The following is a 13,214-nucleotide window of genomic DNA, read 5'->3' as shown; positions in this document are numbered from 1 at the left end:
CTGCAGTTTGCCAAAATGTACCTAAGTAAGCCAAAATCCTTTTGGGAAAGTGTCTTGTGTATAGATGAGACCCAGATAGAACTATTTGGTAAAGCACATAATTCTACTGATACTGAAAATGGAATGAGGCCTACAAAGATGAGAAGACAGTACCCACAGTCAAAAATGGTGGAGGTTCAAAGATGTTTGGGGTTGTTTTGCTACCTCTGATACTGGGTGCCTTGACTGTGTGCAAGGCATCTTGAAATTTGAAGATTACCAAAGGATTTTGGGTTGTAATGTAGTGCCCAGTGTCAAAAAGCTGGGTTCGCGTCTTAGGCCATGGGTCTGCCAGCAGGACAATGACCCCAAACATACTTCAAAAAGAACCCAGAAATGGATGGAAGCATAGTTCTGAAGTGACCAGCTTTGGATCTAAATCCCATTGAACACCTGTGGAGAGATGTGAAAATTGCTGTTGGGAGAAGGCACCCAGCAAATATGGGAGACCTGGAGCAATTTGCAAAAGAGGAGAGGTCCAAAATTCCAGTTGAAAGGTGTAAGACGCTTGTTGATGGTTATAAGAAGCGAATGATTGCAGTTATTTATTCCAAAGGGTGTGCAACCAAATACTAAGTTGAGGGTGCCAAAAATTTTGTCCTGCCCATTTTGGAGGTTTGTGTGAAATTATGTCTAATTTGCCCTGTAATTGAAACGTGTAATTGAAATATTTTTCTGATAGAAATACTTCATTATCTGGAACAATTTTAAGGGTACCAACACTTTTGGCCATGACTGTAATTATAGTCCATAGAGGCCCTTAGCACAGAGCAAAAACACTTCATGAATCTCAATATTCATTATTAAATAAGCACCACCAATCAGTGCCTCTCTTGTATACACAGTCATGTAGCAGGGGCATTATAAAGTCACAGTTAATAATAAAACATTAGGCACCCCAGTCAGCACCTCTTTTAGCGTACTCAGTATAAGTCATTAAATAAACACCCCCAAGCAGTGCCTCTCCTGTACATACAGTTGTGCAACAGGGGTAGTGAAAAGTCACAGTTAATAGTCAATCATTAAGCACCCCAGTAAGCGCCTTTTATTGCATACTCAATGCATTTCCCCTCTTAAATCAGAGGTTCCTCACGAGTACCACCGCCATATATATTGGAAGACATATGTAAACACTGCACAAGTACTTAGCTTGTCTAGCAGATTAAGTGTAGACTGGAGGATGATGCCATTTTGTGTCAGATGACGTATGCAAAGTCTGCACCAGAGGACGACAGGCCAGTTTTGCGCCAGGAAGATAATGCCATGCTTTTTTATTTACTTGTTAGCCTACTTTAAGGGGATTTTCCAGAGCTTCCTTAGGATTTTCCACCAATATCATATCAGTGGAATCTGACTACCACCGATCAGCTGACTGAAGAGGCCGTGGAGCACTGTGCACCCATCACTGTTGAGCGGGCGATGCTGTAGACATTTTGTAGAGGCTGTGCTGGCTACTACAGCTCAGTTGCATGAAGTCTGACACCGACTAATCTGATATATCCTAAGGAAAACGCTTTTAAATTACCCATTAACAGCTTACGTGCAGGCTTATGATATGATATCAGCATAGATTAAGCGAACGATAAACTTGAGGTAGCTGTCATTAAAACTATTATTACTGACTTCTTCACAGATGTTCATACTCAGCCTGACCAAGTGTACGTTTATTTCAATAGGAAAAGGTGAATTAACCATTGGCAGATACCTTTTGACTTTCACGAGAACAAAAAATTGGGCATGTTAAGATTTGGCACCTGCCATGGGTAATACAGTTGGGAGGACCCTATGAACAATATCGTCAGCTAATCCTACCGAAATCGTTAGCTCTACTCGGCTCACTTTCCTTGGAAAGCCCAACCACATATCTAGTCTGTATGTATCACTTAAGCCCACCATACAGATTAGATGGCCTGTCGGCCAAACAGATCATTCGGTTGGCAGCCATTCTTTACAAAGAAGGGCTGGTCTGCTCTAGTGCTCCTATGTTTTCTATGAGAGAGTCGCTGTCAAGCATGTCTGGTGGCGGCTTATCTCCAGAAGAGCAAAAGGATTGGCAGTCCAAAGTTCCCTGACACATTAGTCTTATGTAGATGCTGGGCATTTAGACATTTGCAATCTCTTTCCCTTGTAATAAGACAGACACGCGAATAAGCTACCTTTCACAGATGGTTACTTGAGATGATAGTTATATTGGAGTTTTCTGAGCTTGGGAGCCATCATGTTTACCCTCTTTCCAAACACATATGTTTGAGCTAAATAGAAATCTGGTTCTTTTCTGGGTTGGATATAAAGAGATCAAATGATATTCCATTGTTCCAGGGAATTACCAATGTTCCAAAAGTTCTGGAAAGACAGAGAGATTAGCTCAACGATGCGCTCCACTAAAATGGAGTAAATTAACAGACATTGTATATGCAAAGCCGGCTGAAATATAATCTCCGTGTTTATTCTAGAGCTAGATGGATGACATGCAAATGTTTCTGGGGCCTATTGTTGATACAAATCCCAGTCTAAAGTTTTGCTTGGTTTACATTTGAAGAGGACATTGGCTTGTTCATTGTATTAATGGAGTTAAGATTTTCCAAGATGTTTACAGAACCAGGTTATTTGTATATTGTGAATTTTGCTTAGAAAAAAGATACAAGGAAAACAAAAGCTGTGTCCCCAGCCAAGCCTTTGTTAACCTCTTTCGTGAAGACTTCCACAACCTAAATGATTCAAAGTGACGGGGAAAATATCCAGCTGCCAGACACATCTTTGCTTTAGTAAATAATCCTTCATTTTATTAACTTTTATGAACTTTTTAGAACGAAATAAACATCTCTCAGCGACAACTTTTATGGAAGGGGCTAGAAGCGTATTTCTGATTAATCCCTGACCATAAGCCTTAGTGGTGGGAAACAGCATCCACTTGTGCACTTCCCTCCTCTTCCCCATTACTTTAGCCTTTATGTCTGAATTGGCTGACTCAAAACAAGAGTATTCAGAGATGCTAAATTGATCAACAAAAGATTAGCCTGCAATGCAGCTCAGCCATTGTGGAGCCTTTTACTCCGCACAATGCTCAGGCATGCCATAGAATGGAAAGCTTTTTCTTTTACAAAAAGCTTGTTCCTCTACTCAAAACGGTTTGCAATTTAAGCTATGTGGTAAAACTGAAACACATTGAAATCCAGGAGGAATATAGTTGTTAGAGAACAGAAAAAGAAAAAAAGTACTTTACCTGAACAACTAGTGACTTAATTGGAGATTGCTATAGTAAGTTTCAGAAACTGTGGATTAGCATTTGGGAGATATGGCTCTTTTCCCCTTTATAGAGGGTTTCTGTTTTTTTATTCTTTCCCTCCATCCATTTTGTTACCATTTTCTGTATCCTGGTTGATGGGGAGAACAGTGGAGTGTGGTATTGTGTTCTGTTCACTTCACATTCCATATTTCGGAGTCTTGTGTTACACTTTCATGAATAGAAGCAATTTATCAAGCATTCTGTTGTCGTAACAATCTAACCATTTTCTTTCCTGCTAACTAAGAGCGAACTGTGGGATTTAACCTTCAAGGTAAAATAATCTGTGTTTCTAATGCTTGTTGTTGTTAATGTGGCCGTTCTGTATTTTTTGGTTAATAGTATTGCATGTTTTGCTCACTGCTAATAAACCTATATCTGATTGTATGCAGCAAATTTTCAATTGCTTTTTTCTCTTTGCAGGTACTTCTTTGCTGTTTTGGCAATATTAACACTTCTTGGGGTACTAAATGGTTTGGTGCTTCTCCCGGTACTGTTGTCATTCTTTGGACCTTATCCTGAGGTGGGCGTCATATTCTTATATTCACTCATTATGTGAATTTTAAGTGCTCTTTTGGCACCTTTAATATATTTACTTTAAAAACCAATACTACCTATAGTTCTACTGTCAACAAAAATCTATTTTTCTAGGTGTCCCCAGCCGATGGTGGAGACCGGTTACCCACACCATCTTTAGGTTTACCACCGACCTTTGTGAGAGTTCCGGTTTTACAGCAACAAACGCATACTGGATCTGACTCCTCAGACTCTGAATCAAGCTCACAAACAACAGTGTCTGGCTTCAGTGAGGAATTTCACCAGTATGAGGCCCAAAGAGCTGCAGCGCCACAACATCAAGTTATTGTTGAGGCCACAAGAAATCCAGTTTTCCCTAGATGTTCTGTAAGTATTGCTCATTTTTATCCATATTTTTTTTCTTAAAATCTTTAAACTACACATTCAAAACCTTTTCTTTCTTTTTGGTACCTACACTAAACTATACCGACAACAATTATGTTGATGTCATTTGTCAAAATCTAAGGAAAGTCGAATTCTGGTTGAGGTCTAAAAATTGAATTTAAGCCGCTACCCTATATGTGGTACTTACAGAGGTTTACTGCCATGCTTAATATCAGCTGCATTAGAAATTGGTTTTAATGATATTCATTTCATCATATTTAGTAATAATAAATAGTAAACAGCATAAAAATTGAAAAGAAAAGTGAAGGGTTTCCTGGAAAATATTTTATACATAGGGAGAGGTTTATCAGAAGGGGAGTTTGTGAACATTGGTTGTGGCTGCTTTGCCTTTATTTGCTAGAACATCACAGAAAAGGAAGCAGCCTTACCAACACCAGGTCAAATTACCAATGCAGGAGCAGTAGGCCACCATGATAAAGGCAGAGCAGCACAGGTGCAAAATACTGATGGAGCAACCACTCACAAACCTACAAATTTATGGGGGGTTATTAAAGTATTAAAATGCACACAAATATGGGCAATTTAGATGCCTTTTCTCCCTAGAAAACTCTATTTATTCTGTGTATTACCTATCACTGTTCCATTATGCTACCTCAAGTTAGCACAACACCTAGTTAACACTTTTGTTTGTAAGGGTGGTCTCCCCAGGGTTAACAGAGCAACTCTTTACCGACACCGCCTTAAAGGAGGTCTGGAAGTCCCTAAAATTTCAAAATATTACCAGGCAGCCCAGATAGCCCAGTTAAATCTATACCATTCTTATTCAGAACTCCCATAATGACTGACCTTAGAAGCCCCTGAGTGTCAGCCAGTGACCCTTGATGCTTTATTATGGATCTTCCCACCATAACACAAACAAATTATAAATCCAATTCTATCAAAATCATTCAAAATATGGGATTCCCTAAAATATTCCTCAGACTTAATTTCCCCCTTCTTGCCTCTTGCCCCACTATGGGGCAATTCACAGTTCCCTCCGAAAATGAGTCACTCTGGAGCTTTCGTCTTTGGGTTACTTCAGGGATTACGAGAGTCCACCATCAATTTAACGTTGATGGTATTATTCCATTCCCAGTCCTCCAAGAAAAGTACAAACTCCCTCCTAGAGAAATATTCCGCTATTTACAATTGAAAAGCTTTATTACCACACTTCCGCCTTATATGTTCACTCCTTTCGAACAAAGGTGTCGCGAGAATCCACACGCCCCAGGTACCATCTCACTCCTCTATTCACATATCAACTACACCTCACACAAGTGTAATTTAACCTACACCACTCGCTGGGAGTCTGATATCAGCTCTGCCTTTTCTGACTCACAATGGTCTCAAATTTGGTCCTCTTCAGCCTGCGTAATTCTAAACACCTTAATGCTAGAGACAAACTATAAGGTGTAAACTAAATAGTACTTAACCCCAGATAGAGTTGCCAAGGCAGTTCCTGGCTACTCTCCCAAATGTTTTAGAGGTTGTGATTCTGACGGGGCTATGTACCATATTTAGTGGATGTGCCCCTGGTGCACAGATTTTGTACTAGGGTATATTCCCTTATTCCCTCAGTCACAAACACTAACCTTAAAAAAAAAAAAAACCTGGGAAGCATTAGTTAACAAACATATCCCTACCATACCTAAATACCCAAATTCTCATCTCATTTATATTCCTAGAGGCCAAGCAAACTATAGCATTGGCCTGGAAAAAAATGAGGTCTAGATTTATCAGAAGTGAAGAGACTCCTTTCTTAGTATATAATAAATGAAAAATGATCTGCCATACTTATGAATAAAGTCCGTAAATTTGAGAAAATTTGGCTTCCCTGGGCGGAATACGCCACCCACATTCTCTTTGCCACACCGTCAGTTCGTTTACATGCTCCTGACTCCTCAGATTCGTCCTAATTCTTTATATTGAATTTAGACTCGACTAACCCCCCTCCCCGTCTCCTTTTTTCCCTCCTTTACTCTCTACTCCTTCCTGCCAGTTACGTTAGCACCTCCCCTTGTACTCCACCCGAATAAATGTTTGTTTTCTTTTTGATCACTACAATGTACCTGTTTGTTATTTGAATAATTCTTTAGCAAAAATCTATTGTTGAAAAAAAATGCACACAGATAAGTCTTGTATAGGGCGCCAGCCACACAGACAAGTGTGAGGCACAGTGTTTGGCTTATTGATGACGCCCATATTATTAGATCAGGCGGGGAGCACCCCACAAGGACAGACATCCCAATTCACCCAACCAACACTAAAAAGCCTGGCGGCATCTTGCATAAAAAATACATGAGATAATGGTCGATATTTTGGCCAAAATACACAAGATCTTAACCCACGTCAAGGGTCCTGATACTTGCAAGCAGTGGTGTAAATACAACAGGTTCAGGGGTTCCAGTCGCACCCGGGCCCTGGAGCCTAGGGGCCCTAAAAGTCCCTTTGGCCTATAGAATCTGACTAAAATTTATTTACATAGCTAATTGTACCCATTTCTCTTCCCAAATTTCAAAGATACTAACAGCAGCGTAAAATTGCAAGTACTTGCACATTTTTGCCCAAAATAAGATGTAACGCTGGAAAACTGGCTTGATAAAATCACTTGATAAATTGTCCCTGAAGAATTGGAGCCTTATATTGTTTCATTCCTAAATTGGATAATATTATATTATAATATAGTTTAGTATAATACAATTTTCATTTCTATTTTCCCAGGTTGTAATGCCAGATGCCACACATAACCAGAGGACACAGCCCGAACAAGATCAAAGGTCCCAACAACAGTGGCGCCCTAACAGGAATCAGAGATGGGAGTCAAGGGAACAGTCACGGCCACCTCCTTATCGGCCTCGCATGGATGCTTTTGAATCTTCTACTGAGAACAGTGCTGGTACAAGTACAAGAGATCGCTCAGGACACAGGCCACACTTACAAAGCAATAGGAGAACTGCTTTTGCTCCAGGAGGTACTTCAGTGCCTGCATACTGCCAGCCTATTACTACTGTGACTGCTTCGGCTTCAGTTACTGTTGCTGTTCACCCTTCAGTGTGTAGCCACAATAATCGTTCTAGTTACCCATTCCATGGAGGGTATCACGAAGATGACTATGGACCTTATGAGGATCCTCATGTGCCTGTCAATGTGCGCTATGAGAGAAGGGACTCTAAAGTAGAAGTGATAGAGCTGCAAGATGTTGAATGTGAAGAAAGAACACAAGTAAATCTCTCAAAATAAGGTACAATATTAGTCATAACTAACAAGAGTTAAAGTAGCACGCAAGCATTTTTTTTTTTTAATTCATGCTGTCACTGGTCCCTCACTAATTGTTTCTTTCTATTTGGAAATTCATGGCATCTGCTCTTCAGTTTAGTCATTTGATCAAATGGTGACGCTCTGGGAATTTCATGGCTGTATATTATTTGAAGTCACCAGAACTCCTTGTATGATGAAATTACATGAACTGTACCACTGAAGTTCTCTACAGGGGGAAGCTGAAACTTATATCAAAGATAATGATGATGACTGCACAGCTCTATCACACAGTCATAATGTAGGAGATCACAGCTCAGCTTTCCTGATTATATAGGTTTAATATATTAACATATTTGGGATCATATAGAGTAAATGATCATCACTCATGAGATGCTGTACTGACGCATCATGCATCATGGGTTGAATAGCTAAGCATAGAGGGATATCGTGCAGGATAAAAGCTAAGAGTCAGATTGGAGGAAGAAAATAGGAGGATAAACTGCATGGAAGATAAGAGAGTACAGAGAGTGATAAAATAATCAGTCGTATGGTGTAGTTACTAAAGGGAAAAAAAGCTGGGAGTACTTCTTTAAGTCTGATTCATTCAAGTACAAACACATCAACATTTCCATTTCCCATCCGTGACCTAGAGGTCCTACCGAATGTTCCTATACTAGTATATGAGCTACCTTAATTTTGAAAGTAAGTTCTTAAAGAGGATCTTTCAGGTCTCCTTACATGTCTGTTTTAGTTAATTCTTGTGTTCCCCTAGAATTTGTAAATCCGGAGCATCTTTTCTCAATGTGTGCCGTTCCTCTGTTTTCCTTCTACAATGTATGAATAAATTGATAGTTAGGTGTCACCATTGTCAGTGAGGTGTCTTCCTTCACAGTCTATTGGTGCTGACTGTATAGGGAAATGTTAACACCAAGGTGATATTTTTTATATTTATCAACAATGGAAATAACGGAGAAACCTCACAACATAGTATTGTAAGGAAAGATGTTGCTGCATTGGTATTTCTTGTGGAATGCAAGAATTTACTAAAACAGACACAAGTCATCTTGACAGTTCTAATGAGGCAGTTAATCCTTTTTTATTTTTTTTCAGAGTCAACACATTCTGAATTATTGATGGCCAAAGATGGGATAGAATTTCCAGACTGGTTAATGAAAGCTGCTGGAGGTTTTATATAATGGACATGCTGCATCAAGACAAACAATTCTTTATTACTGTAATCTATTGTACAAATGTGTTAAATATTGGTATAAATATTTAAAAGGTGTATACATATGTAATATACAAAAGAACTATGTAAAGTTAGCGTAACTGCGGAGTTCCTTGACTCCTTTTAACAGATGGGGCAAAAGCTTGTTTGCCCTCTCTACTTAATGTACAGGATTTGTGCCACACTTTAATCTAGATATAAGATTCAGTGTATTTTTCTGCTGCTTAAATATTGTATAATTTACTTGTATAATTCCTATGCAAATATTGCTTACGTGATAGGTGTTATTTGGTGTGTGTAAATGTTTCCTGTTTTGATGTTTAATGTTCATATCACAACCCTGTGGTAGTATGTTACTGATAATTTTCAAACACGCTATGCGTGAGTATCTCTTTTCTTTCAAATGGGCAGATATGAAGAATTTGTCTACGCCAATGTCGTGTTTTACCTGTCCTCGTGTCTGGATGTGTGCACCTGTCTCATGTGATACTGTAGAGTCTGTTCCACTGTGTTTTTGTATTCTTGGTGTTCTTATGTAAACCTGTAATGTTTGGGAGTCTTCTCCCATCCATCTTCAGCACTTACTTGCAGGAGAAATGCATTCTCATTAGCAAACGTTATTTGCGGACCTTACAAAATCAGTCTTTTATTTATAAACCCTTTGTGTGTAGTTTTGCGGAATGGCTGCTGGTTTGGTGCCATTCCAGCTTAGGGGCTACTTGGCCATTATGGGGTTGTCATTCACCACTGGTTAAGTGCTAATTTTTTTTTTTTGTTTTGTAATAAAAAGCACTTCAAGTGATAAAGGGGATAGAACTACAATTGAATAATACAGTACATTTTTATATGGCTTACGTTAACTTTTCTTTATGTTGGTGCTACTATTCCTTTTTTGCCTCTGAAAATGTAAATGGTTTCGCTATCTACCTCCCTTCCTCTCTTACATACATAGATATGTTGTTTGCTCAGAGTTTAAATTTATGCTATTAATTTAATTCAAATGATGAGTTTTTATGTTCTTTATTTTGTACATTGATATACTGTATACATTCTTCATGTGCCATTGTGGATTGCAGTGCTGATCGCATTGCATGCTGCTCTGCCATGTAAGAAGATTCTTTTAAATGTTTTAACCTCTTTAAGGCACTTGTTAAAATCTTCCCAAAAAATCTAGCAAGGAATATGTAGCTGCCTTTCCTTATTATAAGCTATTGTTACATAAGCACACTGAGACCACTACAAAAGTCTCCGTGTCCAGATCACTGCCATTATTATAGAGAGTGATAAAAACAATGGACCCTGTCTTCTTGTAGTGTAAAAGCCCGTACACATTATGATTACACTTTAAAGCTAAACCCTTATGGCACAACCTGAAAAACTACCTTCATTTCACAAATAGTCATGTATGGCACAGTGATCCTCAATCCTGTAATTGGAATTTGCTAAATAAAGCAACTGGAAACTCTCCTGGTATATGACAGATCCCTATTGTATTGCAGGAAACAACACTGCCCTACAATAGTAGGGAGAAAATTGAATGCAAAGGTACAATCAGATATTAAGATCAACACCAAGGCTTCGGTTGAATATGTTCACATTACATTGGGGGCCACACGTTTGTATCTCTGTGAGGGCCTTTGTCGGAAGCTCAAAAAAAAAAAAACAGTATTTGAATGAAACCCGCAATGGACGCATTTACTTTAATGAGACATATAGAGTCAATTCATCTGAACTCCGTCGCGTAGTGTCCATTTCTTGGGCGTCAGGCACAAAAGGGTGTTAGACCGCCTTTAATTCTTGCCTTAAAAAAAAGATAATTCCGAAACTATAGGTTCTGTCTGCCTCATTTTAATGAATGGCTTTATTGGAGGTTCCATTCGAATCCCGTTTCTCGGGGCTACAGAGGAATCCTCAATGGAGCCACAGATTTGTGACCTGAGAGCGAAATGTTAACTCAGGCTTACATTTATGCCTTGTGGCCATGGCGGTTATCTGACTTTGAGCACATAGAAGCTCCAGGCTGCCACTAGGGCAGCTTCAAAAGGTGACTGTTCTGTGTCTAGAATCATAAATGTGGTAATTAATGCTTTAATGATGCCATTTATACCATATAATTTCTTATTTATTCTTAGATGTTAGACAATTCCCAAGCAGGTAGACTTCCTTACTAGTGATGAGCGAATATACTCGTTACTCAAGATTTCCCGAGCATGCTCGGGTGATCTCTGAGTATTTTTTAGTGCTCGGAGATTTAGTTTTTCTTGCCGCAGCTGAATGATTTACATCTGTTAGCCAGCATAAGTACATGTGGGGGTTGCCTGGTTGCTAGGGAATCCCCACATGTACTTATGCTGGCTAACAGATGTAAATCATTCAGCTGGGGCAAGAAAAACTAAAGCTCCAAGCACTAAAAAATACTCGGAGGACGCCCGAGTATATTCGCTCATCACTATTCCTTACCCTTCAGGGAGTAATCAAGTGAGCGATCCCAGTTATATGTTAAGCTGATAACCAATTTACTTGCTAGAGAGCAGCACTGTGCCATCATGATATGTTGGCATTGCTAATGATAATAGACTCGAAGCTGTATGTCCCCTTCCCCCAAGTCTCATACTACACACACATGGCCAAATCTCCCCGATCCCTCTTTAGTGTGTCTGCTGCCTTCTGCACAGTATAGACTTTATAAAAAAATATTATATATATATAAATATATCTCCTGTAGTCATATTGGCAAAGGGAGAACAGTAGCTGGCAATGTTTTTCTTTGTATGTTTTTTAATATTTATATTTTTGTATAATAAGAATGTGTTCTTACAGTATTTGTCATGCCAGTCTATAACAAAAATATGCAGGGATATTTTTTTATTTCTATTGGAAAACACTATCACAGCTATGGGCTACTTTTAGTGGATTTTTTATTTGTATAGAGTGCTTACTAATGTTAAATAGGAGAGAGTATATGACATTTACATTAAAGACTCATAGCATTTTAGAGTAAGGAGTTAAAAAGGAAAACTATTCAAACTGGGTCTCATTGTCTGCCTTGTTTGGCAGTAGTGGGTTTTGTGTCATTTTCATTTACAAAGATAAACATATGCCATATAATTTATTTATATGAAAATTTATTTTTGTAGTGTACATAGTAGCGATCAAGTCTTTTTTTTTGACAGAAGTATATTTTTAAAGAGTTTATATGTATTGATACCATTGTGAGACATGAAATTTGGGTACAGTGCACACATACTTTTAAAAACACCGGACAAAATATCACTTAGCCCCTTCACAGTTTCGAGTTGTCCCAGCAAGACACCTTTATAAGGGGTATTGCTAAACCACTCCAGCAGGGAACGGGTTAACCACGTTGAGAGAGCATTATAATCTTTACCATACAGAATGTGTTTGTTTCATTTTTGTAATCTAGTGTGGTTTACATTTCAAACATTGAAAATGGAAATTGTACAAACTCTCTAAATATTAATGTTCGAACACTGATAGAATTTCTAACATGAATAAAAATTATTATAACTTATTGGGTACGCAGTTTGTTTTTGTTGTCTTTTTTCACATCCTAATTCATTTTCATATATCTAAAATGTGATAAATTGATGTTATTTGTTTACACTTCTTTCTTACTACCAGGTCCATGTGCAACTTCTATTTGGTTCTGCTGTACTTTTGTATGATTTCATATATGGCAACTTACATCTGAAACCATATTGCAAACTTATTCTCTTCTAGAATAATTTTTTTTCGGCCAAGTATCTCCTTCGTATGTCACTACTGTGGGCCAGCGCATGGCAACAGATTACATACAGCTTTGCAGTAAAGAGATGTATGCCTCTGCAGATTTTATGTACACAGTTCCTGTACAAATGAGGACTATTGCTTAACGTTTTCCTCTGATTGTTCCACTCCTGGTTTTGACTTACACATGATGAGGTGAAATACTGACCAAATACTGAATACTGAAAGTGTGAAACAAAAACTGCTCCTGATCAGCGGTAAAATCAATACCGCCGGTCAGACAGCCACGGTGCTCACACTGTCAAATGACAGCTCAGGCCCGCAGCTGTCATAGGAGGTGTAAAGTTTACCTTTGGTCACTGGCGTTGGATGTTGGGACTACTACTCCCAGCCTACGCCTGCTGTATCTAATAAAAGTGATAGCAGATGGCAGTTGATGGTAGTATTCATCAGCCGGCACCTGCGCTCTAAATAAATAATTAAAAAAAAAAACTGGCGTAGGTTCCCTTGTAGTTTTTTTATAACCAGCCAGGCAAAACTCACAGCTGGGGACTGCAACCCTCAGCTGTCAGTGTTAGCAAGGCTGGTTTTCAAGAATAGCGGGGTCCCCACAGTTTTTTTTAATTATTTAAATAAATGTAAAAAATGGCGTGGGGTTCCCCCCCTATTTTTGACAACCAGCTTTGCTAAAGCAGACAT

The 13,214-nt window shown here is 38.8% G+C and overlaps 1 protein-coding gene across 3 annotated transcripts in view; it reads left to right on the top strand.

Moving 5' to 3' along the window:
* The window catches only part of PTCH1 (patched 1), a 131,116-nt gene extending 120,698 nt beyond the window's left edge, over positions 1 to 10,418 (top strand). For 2 of the 3 annotated variants that reach the window (XM_077299620.1, XM_077299615.1), the window contains exons 21-24: positions 3,746 to 3,845; positions 3,974 to 4,225; positions 7,004 to 7,523; positions 8,651 to 10,418. In XM_077299620.1, coding sequence (XP_077155735.1) covers positions 3,746 to 3,845; positions 3,974 to 4,225; positions 7,004 to 7,522 — 871 coding nt within the window. In that variant the 3' untranslated portion in view covers position 7,523; positions 8,651 to 10,418. Of the gene's footprint in view, positions 1 to 3,569; positions 3,597 to 3,745; positions 3,846 to 3,973; positions 4,226 to 7,003; positions 7,524 to 8,650 lie in introns of all 3 variants that reach the window. The other variant, XR_013224428.1, reaches the window with a different exon arrangement.
* Positions 10,419 to 13,214: the final 2,796 nt, after the last annotated feature.

The sequence above is a fragment of the Ranitomeya variabilis genome, chromosome 1, assembly GCF_051348905.1.
Source record: "Ranitomeya variabilis isolate aRanVar5 chromosome 1, aRanVar5.hap1, whole genome shotgun sequence".
NCBI classification, from domain to species: Eukaryota; Metazoa; Chordata; class Amphibia; order Anura; family Dendrobatidae; genus Ranitomeya; species Ranitomeya variabilis.
Note: the sequence above shows the minus strand (reverse complement) of the source record. Positions and strands in the feature narration are given on the sequence as shown.